Source organism: Panulirus ornatus, chromosome 52 (assembly GCF_036320965.1).
Source record: "Panulirus ornatus isolate Po-2019 chromosome 52, ASM3632096v1, whole genome shotgun sequence".
NCBI lineage: Eukaryota > Metazoa > Arthropoda > Malacostraca > Decapoda > Palinuridae > Panulirus > Panulirus ornatus.
The window spans coordinates 14,226,893-14,243,369 of record NC_092275.1 but is presented as its reverse complement, the minus strand read 5'-3'; the positions used below and the strand labels follow the sequence as shown (position 1 = coordinate 14,243,369).

The 16,477-nt window shown below is 45.9% G+C and overlaps 2 protein-coding genes across 2 annotated transcripts; both read right to left on the bottom strand.

Annotated features, from left to right (window-relative positions):
• Positions 1–2,142: 2,142 nt before the first annotated feature.
• Positions 2,143–10,340, bottom strand: LOC139765096 (uncharacterized). The gene is made up of 4 exons (XM_071692264.1): positions 9,327–10,340; positions 5,858–5,999; positions 4,042–4,212; positions 2,143–3,758 (listed from the first exon to the last, which is right to left on the bottom strand). Exons 1-4 carry the CDS (start codon positions 9,707–9,709, stop codon positions 3,585–3,587), a joined length of 870 nt encoding a protein of 289 aa, XP_071548365.1. The 5' UTR covers positions 9,710–10,340; the 3' UTR covers positions 2,143–3,584.
• Positions 10,341–10,893: 553 nt separating this feature from the next.
• Positions 10,894–16,368, bottom strand: LOC139765095 (glutamate receptor ionotropic, delta-2-like). The gene is made up of 8 exons (XM_071692262.1): positions 16,308–16,368; positions 15,888–16,009; positions 15,182–15,407; positions 14,571–14,719; positions 14,225–14,314; positions 13,403–13,469; positions 12,700–12,799; positions 10,894–11,640 (listed from the first exon to the last, which is right to left on the bottom strand). Exons 1-8 carry the CDS (start codon positions 16,366–16,368, stop codon positions 11,364–11,366), a joined length of 1,092 nt encoding a protein of 363 aa, XP_071548363.1. The 3' UTR covers positions 10,894–11,363.
• Positions 16,369–16,477: the final 109 nt, after the last annotated feature.

Here is a 16,477-nt window from a genome sequence, read left to right as displayed (position 1 = left end):
GTAGTGAGAAACAATTGCTTGCTTAACGCTGAGGTGTGAGTGTGTTACGTTTTTGGTCAGAATTAGTCTTGGGACGTTTGATGAGGGATCAGATGGGAATTGTGAGGAGCGACGTCCTGGAGAAGGTGATTCTGGCAAGGTGAATCTGACCACTCATGTGGCAGTCTACCATACGGGGTGAGGTGTGCTAATCCTCCCTGATCACAACACGCTAGCAGCAGCCTGTGAATGGATTGCGCTATTCGAAGGCATACAAACAGCATCGGAAAGGTTGGGTCCTGTTGAGTTTGTGCTAACAAAAGAAATCAGAAGCAAAGTGTGGAATGCGCCTAGAGTAGAAAGTTAATAGATCAGTATGGAGAAGTGCTTTTCTTTTTTAACAGGTGGAGTCGGTGACATTATCATTGGAGGAATGCCGCTAACGGGTAGTTCATGAATTAGTTCATATGCTCATACAAGGTGACTATCTTTTGTCTTAGAAAGGATCGAATTCTATTCTATCATCTTCTTATCTATGATCATGTATTCTATTTTGTAATCTATCTATGTTGATCATAATTAATCGCCGTCTCCCGTATCAGCGAGGGAGCGCAAGGAAAAAGACGAAGAATAACCCATCCACTCATATGCACATATATGTACATAAACGCCCTTACACGCACATATACATACGTATACATATACATATCAACATATACACGTATACATACATATACATACACACGTACAGACATATACATGTGTGCACATGTACATACATACTTGCTTGACTTCATCCATTCCTGGCACTAACCTGCCCCATAGGAAACAGCATCGCTACCTCCCGCTTCAGCGAGGTAGCGCCAGGAAAACAGACAAGAAAGGCCTCATTCGTTCACACTCAGTCTCTCGCTGTCGTGGTCATATATTCAAATTTTTCGAACATTTTCAACTTTGAATGTGTGAGAATCACACGCAAGTATGAAAAGAAAAGAAAGAAGAAAAAATTAGGTTCTCGGTGTCGTCAAATGACTACACACAATGGACAACATGAAACTTGAGGAGGAGAGTTGGGCCTGTGTGACTTTCTGATCTTTACCTGTGGCTGTGTGTGAGGAGGATCTCACCTGTGCTCTCGCTGTGGTAGTACTCAGCTGTGTGATAACCTTGACCCAGCCACAACACACACACACACACACACACACACACACACACACACACATGTATCTCGACTTTCACATGTGGTAAGGCCACGGTAAACACCGACTCTCCAGCAAAACATACAGCTAATGTATCATCCATCAGTACACCTGCTGCAGCCTTCTGGAACACGTTGACAGCAATGGTTTAGTAAGACATACAGTAGGATGGTTTAGTAAGACATACAGTAGGATGGTTTAGTAAGACATACAGTAGGATGGTTTAGTAAGACATACAGTAGGATGGTTTAGTAAGACATACAGTAGGATGGTTTAGTAAGACATACAGTAGGATGGTTTAGTAAGACATACAGTAGGATGGTTTAGTAAGACATACAGTAGGCTGGTTCAGTAAGACATACAGTAGGATGGTTTAGTAAGACATACAGTAGGATGGTTCAGTAGGACATACCGGTGGCTGGTTAGCAGGGCATACTGTGAGACGGAGGCTCCTCAGTGCTGGTGTAATGTTCTCACACTGCAACACTTGCGCCAGGTTTGAGAGCCCCTTGTCTTACGTTAGAGGTCTGCATTATGGGAAATTCAGTTCGAATCTGAGTATGTATAGGTTGGTCCTTGTGACGATACATGATGTTGATCTGGCATATAAAGAAGAAAGGGTTTGACAGAGGATGGATGCAGCAGTGTGGGTAGTCAGGGTATGTATGAGAGCACTGTGCGTTATAGAAAGGAATTCGCTGACAGAAATACGGAAGAACATAATAGCCAGTGTATATCCCTGAGGAACATCACTGTTTGTAGGGAGGGTAAGTTTCATCCATCAACAGTAAAGTGCTTCACAATAGGGTGGTCCCTCCTAACATATCCCATACAAAATTTACCTCAGATTATATATATATTGTTCCTCTACTTTGCCAGAGTTAGTATCATGAAAACAATTGAGAATGGCCCACGATGATCCACTTAGCAGCCAAGCACGGTCCCAAGATAGTAAAACAATGTCCAATCTGAATACTTTACTACAAGGATATCATCTGTTCAATACAGCAATAGAAAACTATTCAGGTTCAATGTTTCATATGATTACAGTGAGCATTATCATTAAAGATGTGAACGTTACAAGTATAATGATATGATTCTGTCGAACGTTTTTTAAGGCTTTTGTGACAGTTTGTGCTAACCCCATCCCTCTCTATTGGCAAAAAGAAAATACACTCTTGAACCACTGGATGTTTTGAGAAGCATATATTACAAACAGTCTTCCAACCATCACATACATTGCTTCCAGAATACTCATACATTCCACTTACACAGATATCAAAACCATAAAAGTCATTCTGCTGAGAAAATCAAAATGATATTCGTGAGCGAAATCTTCGCTACTTATTATTTGAGCAAACCTTCAAAGCACATCTATTTCCCTGGAAGATAATGCAAATCCATAATCACTCTACTGATCTATTCAGATGTGTCACTACTGACTACTTTCTTATAAACTCAAGTAAGTTTCTTACTGAAGCTAAGAGGACGATCACCTGCGGGTAGAGATCTATCCACAATTTCAGGAATCAGGACTGCGCCATCTGTTCCACTCGACCTAAGCACGACGCTCAGGATCATTGATTTGTCGACCACATTTCCCAGGTGGTGACTAAACTCTTCCACATTCCTTGAAGACTGGCCAATACTCCATCAAATCCAGGAGACTCCACTGGCTTACACTTTTGGTCCTTCATATCAACAACAACAATTTTACGTACGTATATCCCTCGCTTGCTGTAAGATGTTGGTTACCTGGAGTAAAATATGATAGAATGTAGTTATCATTAATGTTTTACCCAGGTCTTCGTGACTCAATAACCTGCTCTAAGTTAGGTATTGTAGTTATAGATCTGAAACTACCTAGTAAATCCTCGGCAGCTTCCCCGTCCTTCACCTAACAACTTATAATTTCTGCTCTGCCTGAAATTACCCTTCCCAGCACTGAACTTGATTCATACACACAATCATTTTAACCTTTCGTGAGTATATGTTGTACGCTCTTTGGTCTCCATATGTGTCTATTTTCTAGCAGAGTAACATTCTTTTTCTAATCTCTCTTTTTCTTTTTCACCAACTTTCTTAATTCTTTATTCCTCCATGTTGTACCTCTCTCTCTCCCTACACACCTGCATGGCAGCTTCTGATGATGCATTTCTATACTGCCCCCACAAGACCTAAGCCTCATCTCGTACCGTGTTGAATCACGCCAGATTTGACCTCAACTTTTCCTGAAGGTTAAAGTTCACAGTTCGATCCCTCAACTTTTCTACCAATATCCTCTTTTGTTTTCATTCACATTTCTAGCGTACAACTCATCTACAACAGTCACCTACACTCGCCTTCTCCCTTACGTTTCCATAAACAATAACATGAACTGCACTCCCGAGTTGTACATGGGAATTATCAGGAGGAGGATGGGATCATCTTTGGCTTCTTGCAGATCCCCTGGTGGCAGCCTTCGCACATATGGGAGTTGTGTTCGTGCCGGGGACGCCCATGGCGACGGTCCTTGATGAGCGGTGGCGTCCGTAGCTTGTAGATGCGGCCGGCTACCTCGTGGTATAGGTTGGTCATCACCTGCGTAACACAACGACATGAAGATCACAGTCTCCTCCTCCTCCTCCTCCTCCTCCTCTCCCGCTTTCAACAGACGTTACAACATACGTGGCAGATACTAGGTTTTGTGAAATATCCACGACTGACAGATCTACATTAATGCAAGGAGTGTTCATAGATTTAATGATGGTCAGTTTAATCATGAATAAGATACTGTCAAGATGAATGACATGTCTTCATCAGATGATAATGATCGGATACTTAGACACGAACACCTCAAGAGGAGCTGTGTCGTCGACCTCACCTTCTGCGCCTCCTCCGGGTACCACATGGGCGTCTCGAAGCGACCAGAGGAGCAGTGGTTACACTTCTGTCCAGTGAGTAAGAAGCGGACGTATCCCTGGTTGGTGGTGGGGCTCCACTGGTAGTAGAAGACCACCAGACCATACATGCTGGTCCACCCGTGTGAGCAGTGCTGTAGACCAAGGGAATCCTCAGGGTCACCTCTGTCTCTCACTAAACATGAATTTCTATATATGAGAAAACCAACACACACACACACACACACACACACACACACACACACACACTTTCACAACCTAATGCACTGTACACAACAAAACAGAACATTTATATCATTCGTCAGACACCGTGGGGAAGATGCAGCTTACATATTGCTAGGAGGTTGTAAGGAATGTTAATCAAGTCCTTGAATGAATTAGTTCTTGTGAAGATATGTATTTCATATATGTGAGATAATTCTGGCTATGGTGTGTCTATGTAGAACCCCCTGTTTGTAGATAGAATGGAAAGAGTACAAAATGTATAACCAAAATAATGTTCGGAGTTGTGGGTTTATGTTGTACCGAGTGACTGAGAATACTGCTTCCCTTCTCTGAAATGTGGAAGGGAAAGAGGATGTCAAGTTGGGAGTTACCGTGACTCTGGTCAGACTAATCTAATCCGGAGAAGTTTTTCAGAACTGGTGTGGAAAGGACTAGAGGATTTGCTGATATATGATGATGGTCACGCTGGAGAGAGAGAGAGAGAGAGAGAGAGAGAGAGAGAGAGAGAGAGAGAGAGAGAGAGAGAGAGAGAGAGAGAGGAGAGAGAGAGATTTAAGGAAACAATAAATGACATTAATTATGTGAGGGGTCTAGTATGCACAAGGTCTCTGTATGTTTTCATAACAAGGCTGGGGCAACGTATGTGTCTGATGGAAGAGAAGTTGACATTCTCTCCAATGTATTGACTCTCAGTGTGGTTGACGGGTTGCCCTCCCCCTCTCTCTCTCCCTCCCTAGTGGTGTCGCGCCACTGTGGTCATGTCTCAGGAGCAGCCTTACCTCCCCCATGCGATCATACAGTAACATCTGCATGTCGCTGTGATCATGTGCATCTCCACCTTCATTTTACTGACATAACCTAACATGGGTGGAAGTTTCACACACACACACACACACACACACACACACACACAGCTTTTATAATATAAATCACATGTCAGTCCAAACTGTGAGCCTGGGACTTCGGGTGCATAAATAAAGCTGATTGTGAGGCAAATATTTCAGAACTGCCAAGTGAGGTCTTTTCACCTTCATGTTTTGCTTACGTTGTCAGTGAACCTGGCGATGCTAAACTAACGGTAACGTAACAAACGAAGTTACCGTTACAGGTGGTGTTCAGAACACTGATCATAACATAATATCACATAACCAAGAGAGTATTGTGTTACGTTGATCACTCACATCAGAACATAAGACAGTATGTTTACATAGGAATTTGTTTCTGGAAGATAATTCAACATCGTCAGTGAACTAGTGGCTTCCACTTCTTTAATTAAACAGAAAAAAATAACATTAGATTGTCTAGTGTTGCCTCTGCAGTATATAGTATGATACATCTGTGTACAGAGTTAGAGGGCAAAATGATGCATATTCAGTTGAGCTGTATAGTATGGTAGCAATAAAGAGCATAATAGAAAAAGAACACGATTGCAGAATTACGTGTAAACAGCACATTCACTGAAGACTGAGTCTCTCTACATGTAAAATGACCATTGAACAACTGCATAAAGATGAATTTTGAACTTTGACATTTGACCTCTACGTTGTGACTAACCTGGCAGGAGAAACGGACTTTGGCCATGTCTTTGAAGGTTATCCAGCCGACCGGGGTGGTTTCCATGGGGCCAAACGACCACAAGCTGGGCAGGTTACTGAAGAGTAGCTCGAAATGCTGCTTCCAGACCTGCTGGAGACCCCTGCGGAGAAAGCATGAGGTCAGGCAGGGAGATACATGAGGGCTGGACGTGGGAAGGATAGAAAACGGAAGACCTGATGGTCTGTGACATCATATGTTGAAGGATATCAATGGGATCCTGAATTCCTAATGTATATAGATGGAGACAGAGAGGTAAAGTACATGGCTCCTCTCCACCCACCACTCCCTCAGGTGACATATAGATGGAAACAGGATGGTAAAGAAGAAATTTTCCTCCCATCCCAACACCACCCTCAGGAGCACCATACACATCACATTTTCTATAGTACAGGGTGAATAGAGAACACTGGTCTGCGCATTATCCCCTCAGGGATGGTCAATGACTAGGCACCTGACTCACGCTGGCGTGTGTGTGTGTGTGTGTGTGTGTGTGTACATTCTTGTCCTCCTAGTTGTGAGGATAGGTGGTGGGTGGGTGGATGATAAGTAATGTTTGTGGGTTTCCTCAGAGGCTGGATTGGACGGGGAGCTAGAGAGGCGCCAACGCCTCCTGTGGGATGTTCTTGACGCTGCCTCCTCCTGCCTGGCCACCGGCAAGTTACTGTTAGCATATCTCTCTTGCAGGTAAGAAAACGACTTCTTGTAAATCAGATTTGAGAATATAGTCAGTATAGGTACCTCACCTGCAGAGATCGCCACACTGCTGCTGTTAACTTTGCTACCTATTGCAGACGTGGTTCTCCCATGCCCACAGTCGCTCCAGACAGCCTGCAGGAGACGTGACTGCGTCGTACACACGAGCAAGGTAATGAATGTAACATGTGACACCATCCTGGCCTTGAGCTGGAACATACTCACGTTGTTTTGCTCTAGTGTCACGCCTGGTGGCAGGTCCCAGGCAGGTCCCACGCTTGGTGGCAGGTCCCAGGCAGGTCCCACGCCTGGTGGCAGGTCCCAGGCAGGTCCCACGCCTGGTGGCAGGTCCCAGGCAGGTCCCACGCTTGGTGGCAGGTCCCAGGCAGGTCCCACGCCTGGTGGCAGGTCCCAGGCAGGTCCCACGCTTGGTGGCAGGTCCCAGGCAGGTCCCACGCCTGGTGGCAGGTCCCAACTAGAATTCAGCTTTCAGTTCCTCACTTAACATATTTTCCCTTCGCCAAAAACCTCACGAATTTCCCTTGGGTATGAGTATTGTTCAGCTCGTTCGTAGATCTTTGTTTAGTTACGTTTTCGTTACACGTTTCACTTCTCTGAGACAAACCTGGAGGAGAATCCAGACACTACTAGATGGGGAGTGAGGATGGCTCCTTCCCTACACTCACACACAACTTTGCTTCGTCAACTACACCTCCACAGAAGTCAAATGTTGTTTCCTCATAAGGTGGTCTAACCCGAATGTAATTACCGTGCAAATCTCCACTTAATAATAAAGAAACTGTGTTTGAAACATATCTTGTTTACCTGTTGATATAGATATATATACGAGGAGTTATGGTTCAAAGAAACGGTTCACTTCATAAGAATTTCTCATGGGACTGCAATAGGTTTCTCAAGTTTTCCTTTTATCTGGTATCTTCAATACATTATCATCTTGCATTATATAATTATCCAGTATATCAGTACGGGATGATAAAAGATTTTTCGGTGTTTATCTGGAACTTCCTGACCTAAGAGAACAGGATGCTTTGCGTTCACAGCTGTCAGTGTTCCTTTGACTGAAAAAGACAGGAAGACTCAGACATGAACAGCGAACATCTATCAATATGTTATCCAGACTGAGGAAAGAAGGTCGTTTAACTTATGTAGTTCAGACAATAATACGATAAGAAGAGATTTCATAAAAGCTATTTAAGTTTATCAAAAGTTTCGACATCTTAATCTAAGCAACTGTGTTCTAAATCTAAGTCAGACTGATTACACCCTTATCAATGGATACAGACTTGGGGTGAATGGTTCTACGTGAGGTGAGGTACTTTTTCCCCAGTACTATTATCAACATATAAAATGACTTGCTGTCAGGAGGAACTGAAAAGCACATACTGTCACCTCTGGTAAGTATCTGTTCCACGTGGTCTATTGAAAGTCCTCATGGCCAGGCGGTCGGTGGAACATGATGTCTCTAGATTCCAGGGTTAGAGTAAAGAGGGTATGTAGTGTGAAAGAAGGACACTAACGAGATGTCTAATATTAAGAAGAACGTCGTAAACAAAGTGGAAGATGGTTTCCTTAAGGATCTAAGACATCGTAGCAAGAATGTATAGGGGAAGAATTTTTGGATGAGTTGAATTTGTAAAAGTGATATGTTAAGGTTGAGGTGAGAGGGATGTGCAGGGGTGAGGCGTGAGGGATGTGTGGGAACGTAGAGGTATGTGTTAGAGGTGACTGTTTACGAGAGAGATGGGAAGCACGTGGGCTTGTATATAGATGTAAACATATGAACAGATCAAGAGAACTTAACGTGTATTCTTTATCTATTTCATCACAATCACGCAAATACTGATGACGAAGTTCGCTCTTGTTCTCTGTAAAGACTGACCTCAAATATTGACCTCATGGGCTGGTGGCGATGTCAGGTGTTGCTTCAGATAACTACCTCAGAGTATAGCATTAATTTGCGATGCCAGGTAATAAGGGGCAATTATCTAAAGTGTAGTATAGATTGATGATTCCTCGTGATAACTAGCATCATCCCTGACAATGTACTGGTTATGGGTATTAACATGTAAATGACTTACACTGTAGATACGAGCGGTAATCCCAGGTGATAGAAGGTAATAATGATAATCAGGCGAGGTAACTAATGTCACTCACTCACGACACATACTAAGGTTATTCAGCCAGGGAAGGCACCAGGGACGCTGACATACAAGGATCATCAGAGACACTACTAACCCAGGGATCTCACGAAGGATCCTCAGTCACAAGGCTCACCTGGGACACTGGTCCACACCGATCACCTGGGACACTGGTCCACACCGATCACCAGGGACACTGGTCCACACCGATCACCTGGGACACTGGTCCACACCGATCACCAGGGACACTGGTCCACACCGATCACCTGGGACACTGGTCCACACCGATCACCAGGGACACTGGTCCACACCGATCACCTGGGACACTGGTCCACACCGATCACCTGGGACACTGGTCCACACCGATCACCAGGGACACTGGTCCATACCGATCACCTGGGACACTGGTCCACACCGATCACCAGGGACACTGGTCCACACCGATCACCTGGGACACTGGTCCACACCGATCACCTGGGACACTGGTCCACACCGATCACCTGGGACACTGGTCCACACCGATCACCTGGGATTCTCACTCAAGGGTCACCCACGAGGGTAAACAGGACACTCACCCATAAGGGTCGCCAGGCTTCACAGAGGGCGGGACGTAGTAGCCGACATGGAAGGAGGCGCGAGAGAGCTGCGGCATCGGCACCGTCGGGCAATGAACGGTGTGACAGTGGGCGTCCGAGGGGGCACTCCTCCCTGTCTTCTGCAGGAGACTGACCACTGGGGCCCCGGACACGCTGACTGTTCTGTAGGGGCTGTGGTGGTGCGGATGTAGGTTTCGGTGTGTGATTGTGGCGGACCAGGAGGTGAGGGCATTGGGCCAGCTGGTGTGGCTGGTGACTGCCTGGCCTACAGCAGGAGGAGGCGGCAGCTGTGGCGGTAAGTAGGGTAGGGATATCATCTGGCAGCTCATCCCGCCCATCACTACTCGCCCGCCCATAGACATACTTCCTCCTCCCGGCAAGACCAAAGTAAGAACACGGACGAGTATGGACGCTGCCCACACCGCACTGTGGCTGCTTGCGTTCTTAGTACTCAATATGCTCACATCGCTTTTCTCACCGCACTTGCATATTCAGGGTAAACACTGCTGGCTCCACGGTCTCGCTGGAGTGTTAGATCTCAGGGGGAACGTCTTCCTGGGAGCTACCGTCGACGCCTGAGGAGTTAGCCGCCAGAGTGGAAGTCACCAGCCGACGGGTTACCTGCGGACGCTCGTAGGAACAGCGGGGAGGTACATACATCTGGAGCACGACTCGTGTGCTTCCCACACTAGGGAGGTGTGCGTTACAGGTCGACGCAACCTCACACTCGTCAGAAGGTGAAGCTAAGCAAGCAGACGGAGGCCTTAGTGCTTGTGGCGGCCAGCATGACGGGTGGCGGGATATTTGCTCTTGTCGACGGTGGCAACGTGAGGCGTAAGGGTCGAGTTCCGCTGCCGTGTTGACGATAGCAGCGATAACACAAGCATGACGTAGTGAGGCTCGCACACTGTGTGGACGTGTTGGCTCCCTGCTCCCCCGCCTTAGTATGATGTCACCTCTGGTTCCTTCACGCTGCTCCTGTGTCCCCGGGACAACATACTGTCACCTCTGGCAACTTTCTGTTCACGTGGTGTATCGAAAGTCCTTAAGATCTTACATGCAGAAGATGCTATGATCTTTTCTTCTCTCTTCATCTGATCTTAGAAAAAAAAAAAGAAATCAAGACTTCATTTTCTGACATCTTTAAAAAAACATGTATACAGGAGTTATGGTATCTATACAGGAGTAATAATGGTATGTATACAGGAGCAATGGTATGTATACAAGGGTTTGTGTCAAACTTAACAACTAGTCATTCGAAAACTGGTCGTTATGATGTCTCCTTTTCCCTCGTATACTGAAGCTCTGGGATCCTCTCCTTGCTTGTGTCTTTCCCTCTTCCTTTAAAAGCTAAGTCTGCGAACACCTGAGAGGGTCAAATGTTTACCAGATGGCGTCCTAGCTACGTCTCTTCGTTGTATATCAACTGACTGTTATATTTCTCTCTTGTGTCTCCCTTGATGATGTGATTATTACACGAAAGTGCACTTGGGAGCTTATAGTGTTTCATTTTCCCCGTGGATTGGATGGCAAGTAAACACAGGTGTGAGGAGCTTCTGAGTTTTATTCTTTTGTTCTCCTGCACAGATATATTGTCCGCCGTCTCTATCAAGTGCAAGATTATGACATAGGTCATAATTTCAAAGGTCGTGAACAAGACTGATTCACCAAATTTTGGGCGTGAATTTTTGATAAGGTCGGTGAATATCATTCAAGATACGAGGTAAAACACCTGTCGAAGGTCGGTAATAAAGATGATTAGTTATCTGAACTAATTATTCAAAGGATCACTGAGAGTTATGAAGTATTAATCATCTCCACCATTAGAAATGATCAGCACAGTAATGATCAATGTTCAACTCCCCATGAGTCGATGATCACCTCCCATGAGACAGTTGATCAGCGCTTCATATGAGGCATCGAGCAGCTGCTGGCCACAGTCGAGCTCAAACATCATAACCTGAGTGAGGCAGACCGGCGACGTTCACCTGGACGAAGGAGACGCTTTTATTATCTTTATCTTGTGATGGATAAAGGTGATGCACCAGGCTGGGGCAGGATGGAGGAGGAGGACCTGTACATCTTCTCCACGAGGAAAGCGAGGCAGGCGACACCTGACCCCAACACATACATGAAGAAGGCGCCCTGCAGGTGCTTGATGGTGATGGCTCCTGGCCCCACTCCACGTCTGGCCTGGTCGAGCCTGCCCGCCAAGGACGCAGCTTGACCCAGCTTGATGATCTCATCCTTCTTCCATTTGTCAACCAGCCCGGCTTCCACTATACGCTCCAGGCTACTGGTTGGAGAGAGCATTAGTGTTGTGCAAGTGGGGAGGGTGTTGGGTGTGGCTGGGGGCAGTGAGGTAAGACGGGGCCTGGGCAGGTTGGCCAGAAGAGGACGGGGTAGGTCTGTCAGGAGGCAGTTTGTGGATAAGGGCATGATAGGTGTGTGATGAGGATTGGCCCTCTTCTATGAGAAAGAATGGAGAATGTGACGAAGTAGGGGTAGTTCTGGTGTGTAAGATGAGTAATCAAAGGTATGCAGCGGGGCTACGAATGTGTGAAACTGTGTGGATAGGAGGTAAGGTAAGTGTGTGAGTAGGTGTGGTAGGTTTTTAAGCAGAAGCCAGGGCAGGTATATGAGAAGGGGTACGGACAGATATGTGAGAATGGTTGGACATATGTGTCAATAAGATGATCGAGCAGGTGTGTGGAGCTAGTGAGTGGAGAAGGTGTGTGGAGTAGGTGTGTGGAGTAAGTGCGTCAGCATTAAGCCGTGTTGTGTTTAAGTCCATGGATGAGGTCATCCACATCAAAGACTTCAGGTGATCTGGAATGGTGGGCTCACCTGCGTCTGCACTGTTTATCACTTGTGTCGTTCAGTAATATTGACAGACTTCAGGGGTTTGACACATCAGTAACCAGCAACCTCTCGTTTGATCAGTTGACATTCATAGTACGGAACAAATCTCCAAGACGTGGTAACTAGAGGCACATCCACAGTCTCACATCCTACACGTAAAAAATCAAGTTAAACGCCCCATAAAACAGCAGCTGCTATACACCTGTCTGAGGACGTAATACCTTCCCTTCGTTCTCAGTGATCATCCCCTAAACTGGCACATTTGCAGGACGTCTTACATGAACCAATCATTTTATCACTAAAACCACTTTAACACTACAACTGTTACCCAGGAAATAAGCATGTAAACCAGTTCCCTGTGACGTAATGCAATATATTCCAGAAGCCCCCATGGTACCCGAGACAGGACGGGCATTCTATAAAACCCCAACATCACCAGCAACACTTACGCAGTAATACTATGACTGATGTTCCACAAACCAACACTTACACTCGGTCGAAGATGGCCCTATGTGAGGTGCCTTTACTGCACGCGATCCCGTAGCTCTGAGGGAAGAAGCTCTGTCGACCGATGAAGAAATTATCTCGTCCTAGTGAGGAGACAAAGAGGCGGTGGTCAGTGGTGTGAGGCATCGGTGTTCACTGCGTTGTGAGAAACACAGAATGATAGTCTTAAAACCTTAGGAGTCATTCATGCATTTCAACAACAAATGTCCCGATCAGTAAGATGCAGTCCATCATTTATTCTTTCTAAAAGTACTTCAGTGTCATACATAGTCTCATGAGACGTCAGGTAAGACTCTTCATCTGCACCTTTCTCCCGGCACACACACACACAGCGCTGGCCACCAGTGGTCACCTGCCATATTTTCCTGGTAGAGTCTGGTTATCATCACACGTCCCGGCACACACATGATTCATCAAGCCACTCAACGTCTGTATCCTTTTTTATTATCTGTTTTTCCTCTGTTTCCGCAACATCATCATAACAAACCCTCAGCTTCTTCGTTAAACACTCTGTATGTTTACATCATCTTTACAGGTTTGGTCCTAATGTTTCTCTAAATGTATCAACATCACAAACATACACATTCTCTTCCCTAGCTGAGAGCAGTGACACCATACAGTGAAGGTGAGAGAAGTGACCAGAGTGGAGTCGAGAGTAAGACAGGAACTTGGCCCAGCAAAGATACCTTGTATTATGGTCTGTATCTCCGAGCTCAGACGAGCGTCGATGTAGGCAGCCTTGCCTTCCAGTACCTGCAGGGAGAAACGTAGTCAGTTTACTCTTCAGTTGTAAAGTTCTCGTCTGGTTCTTTCCTCTGACTGTCTTCTCTAGTTCATAATCTATTTTAATTTACAAATTTAATGTTAATAGTACAGTAGTGTTCCTTAACACTCCATCAGACTGAGTTTAAACTTGCATGAGTCTTACTGATATGCATGTGCATCTCTGTGGTCATTCCGGATGTTTTAGAACTTACATTTACCAAAACACACTACAGAAATGAGTCACTTATTGAGATCAGATCACAAATCAAGTTACATAACAAGTTCGCATGATCTGGGGGACTGGTCTATCTAGACCACGATGCATGAGGAGGAACCATCTGAAGGAATGGCACCACAGACAGAAGGTTTATGTTAGAGTTACTCGTAGGATGGAGCCATCTGGTGGAGCCAAACTACTGAAGAAAGCGTCCACTGAGAAATGACACATCGAAGCTACGTAACGTCTCCCCAGATCATCCTACAGGAAATCATCTACTACTACAACACTGAGTAACCTTCCCCCGGGGCCTGGCCATGAGAGGGAGCCATCCTCCCACACAAGACCAAAACAAAGAATCACGTATTATGGCTACGTATCGAGGACTGGGCAACCCTCTAAGGTCAATGAACTGGACGACACCAAGGTTACCGACCGAAGCCAGACTATAAAAGGAAAGCAACCACGAGGCTATACCACTGGGGTAGCCTGCCTCACAGGCCAACCACAGATAAGAGCCACCTACCGAGGCTACCCCGCTGGGTGGGGCGTCGACGTAGTTTCTGTCGCCAGTAATAAGTCGCCCAACGTCGTGGTAGATGCCAGAGGTGGCCATCTGTGGGGCAGATTATTTCCTCACATCAGACAATATATATATATATATATATATATATATATATATATATATATATATATATATATATATATATATATATATATACACATATATGTGTGCGTGTGTGTGTGTGTGTGTGTGTGTGAGTCCTTCACTTTGCTTACGATTCAGTTTCCATGTTTTTGTTTGTGAGTGTTATATTGCATGTGTATGTGTACGAGTCATGCACATGCACACTGGATCAAGACCCCCCCACCTGGAACATGTAGTCGACGCTGCTCTCCCTGATCACGACCGGGTAGAGGCCGTGTCGAGCGGCGGCCTGCAAGACGTCCAGCAACGTGTCGATGGGTTTCTCAAACACCGGGATGGCCAGGACCGCAGTCAGCCGCCCTGCATACACCGCTGAGGAGAGTCAACACACCATGCTACCAGCACCAGACGACCACGTCAGATACAGACATTAGCCACGTTGCCTCCACCAGAGCGAGAGCGTCGGCACGAGATACACACATGCAACCGACAACAGAGGAGCTAACAGCCCAACCAGGGCAAGCTTGTTCTCTCTGGCAGTTAGTGTCACGTTCATGAAGTTTAACTATCTTAGATTGTTTTCGTAACTGGTTTCTATATAAGAGCTATCTAAAGCAAAGTAACGCAGCATAGCCAAGCCTGTCATATGTGTGCGTCAGGTTTCTAGTGTGGCTACAGTTTGTGCTATCAAGTATGACGCGCATGACCCTGTTATTGTCACCCACAACAGCCACCACCTCTGCATTACCTTAACATCTTGTGGTCAGTTGTTGTTGGCCTAGCGACCACCGTCACTGGTATCCACATGAGGCACCACAGTACAGGGAGACTCACCGTAGATGTAGTAACAGAAGAAGTACCAAGCAAGGAGAACACAGCGGAGTGGCCACTCCTCCGTCGATAGTCTGTTGCCCTGGATGACCAGGCTGCGGTATGTGTTGAAAGTTAGATCATGGAGGGAGAAGGTTACGCCTACTTCCAGATACTGACCAATCAGGGAGCTCACCAGGAAGAGCACTAGACCAATCCCAATCACGTTGAGACCTATGATTATCCATACCTAGAGGAAATGAAGAGTTTACGCAGGTTCTTAAACATTTCGTATGAGAAACTATATCATACATATATATATATATATATATATATATATATATATATATATATATGTGTGTGTGTGTGTGTGTGTGTGTGTGTGTGTGTGTGTGTGTGTGTGTTATCCCTGGGGATAGGGGAGAAAGAAAACTTTCCAAGTATTCCCTGCGTGTCGTAGAAGGCGACTAAAAGGGAAGGGAGCGGGGGGCTGGAAATCCTCCCCTCTCATTTTTTTTTAATTTTCCAAAAGAAGGAACAGAGAAGGGGGCCAGGTGAGGATATTCCCTCAAAGGCCCAGTCCTCTGTTCTTAATGCTACCTCGCTAACGCGGGAAATGACGAATAGTATGAAAGAAAGATGTGTGTGTGTGTGTGTTTGTGTGTGTGTGTGTGTGTGTGTCTCACCCTGTAAGTGGTGGCATGTTGAGAAAGAAATTAGCGTGTCGTACCTGTGTGGTGAAGGGTGTGAGGACAGCGAAGGCCTGGTTTTCCTCCCTGGGAGCCTGGCTGACACAGGCTGACGACTCCATGAAGTAAGGGCGAGTGAAATCCACGACCCTGGCCCGCGCCGCTGTGAGGCAGGCAACACACAACATGAGGACGTGTGGTCCTCACTCCCTCACTACATTAGCTTCTCTTGTTTTGATTTTGACTATCTAAGTTCCGACTTTGATTTTGACTCGATTCTACATCAATGAATTTGATTTCATTTCATATCTTAGATTTAACTTCTGATCTTAATTTCTGTTTATTCACACTTGTTCTCTTTTGATATCAGTCATCTGGCAATGACAGCTTACGACAAAGCCTGGCAAGAGAGTACCATGGTGACTGGTGATGGTGGTGACTTAGCAGTGAGGGTGACTTACCAGTGATGGTGATCTCGTCAATAGCCAGGTGAACCTCCTGCCTGGCCACCATCCCTAACATCCCAGTCACGGTACCATTGGCCTGGGGTCCACCCCACTGACCGTCCTCCTGTACCACCACGCTGTACCTGCAACAACCGTACCTCCTCACAACACTATGGTGGTACCTC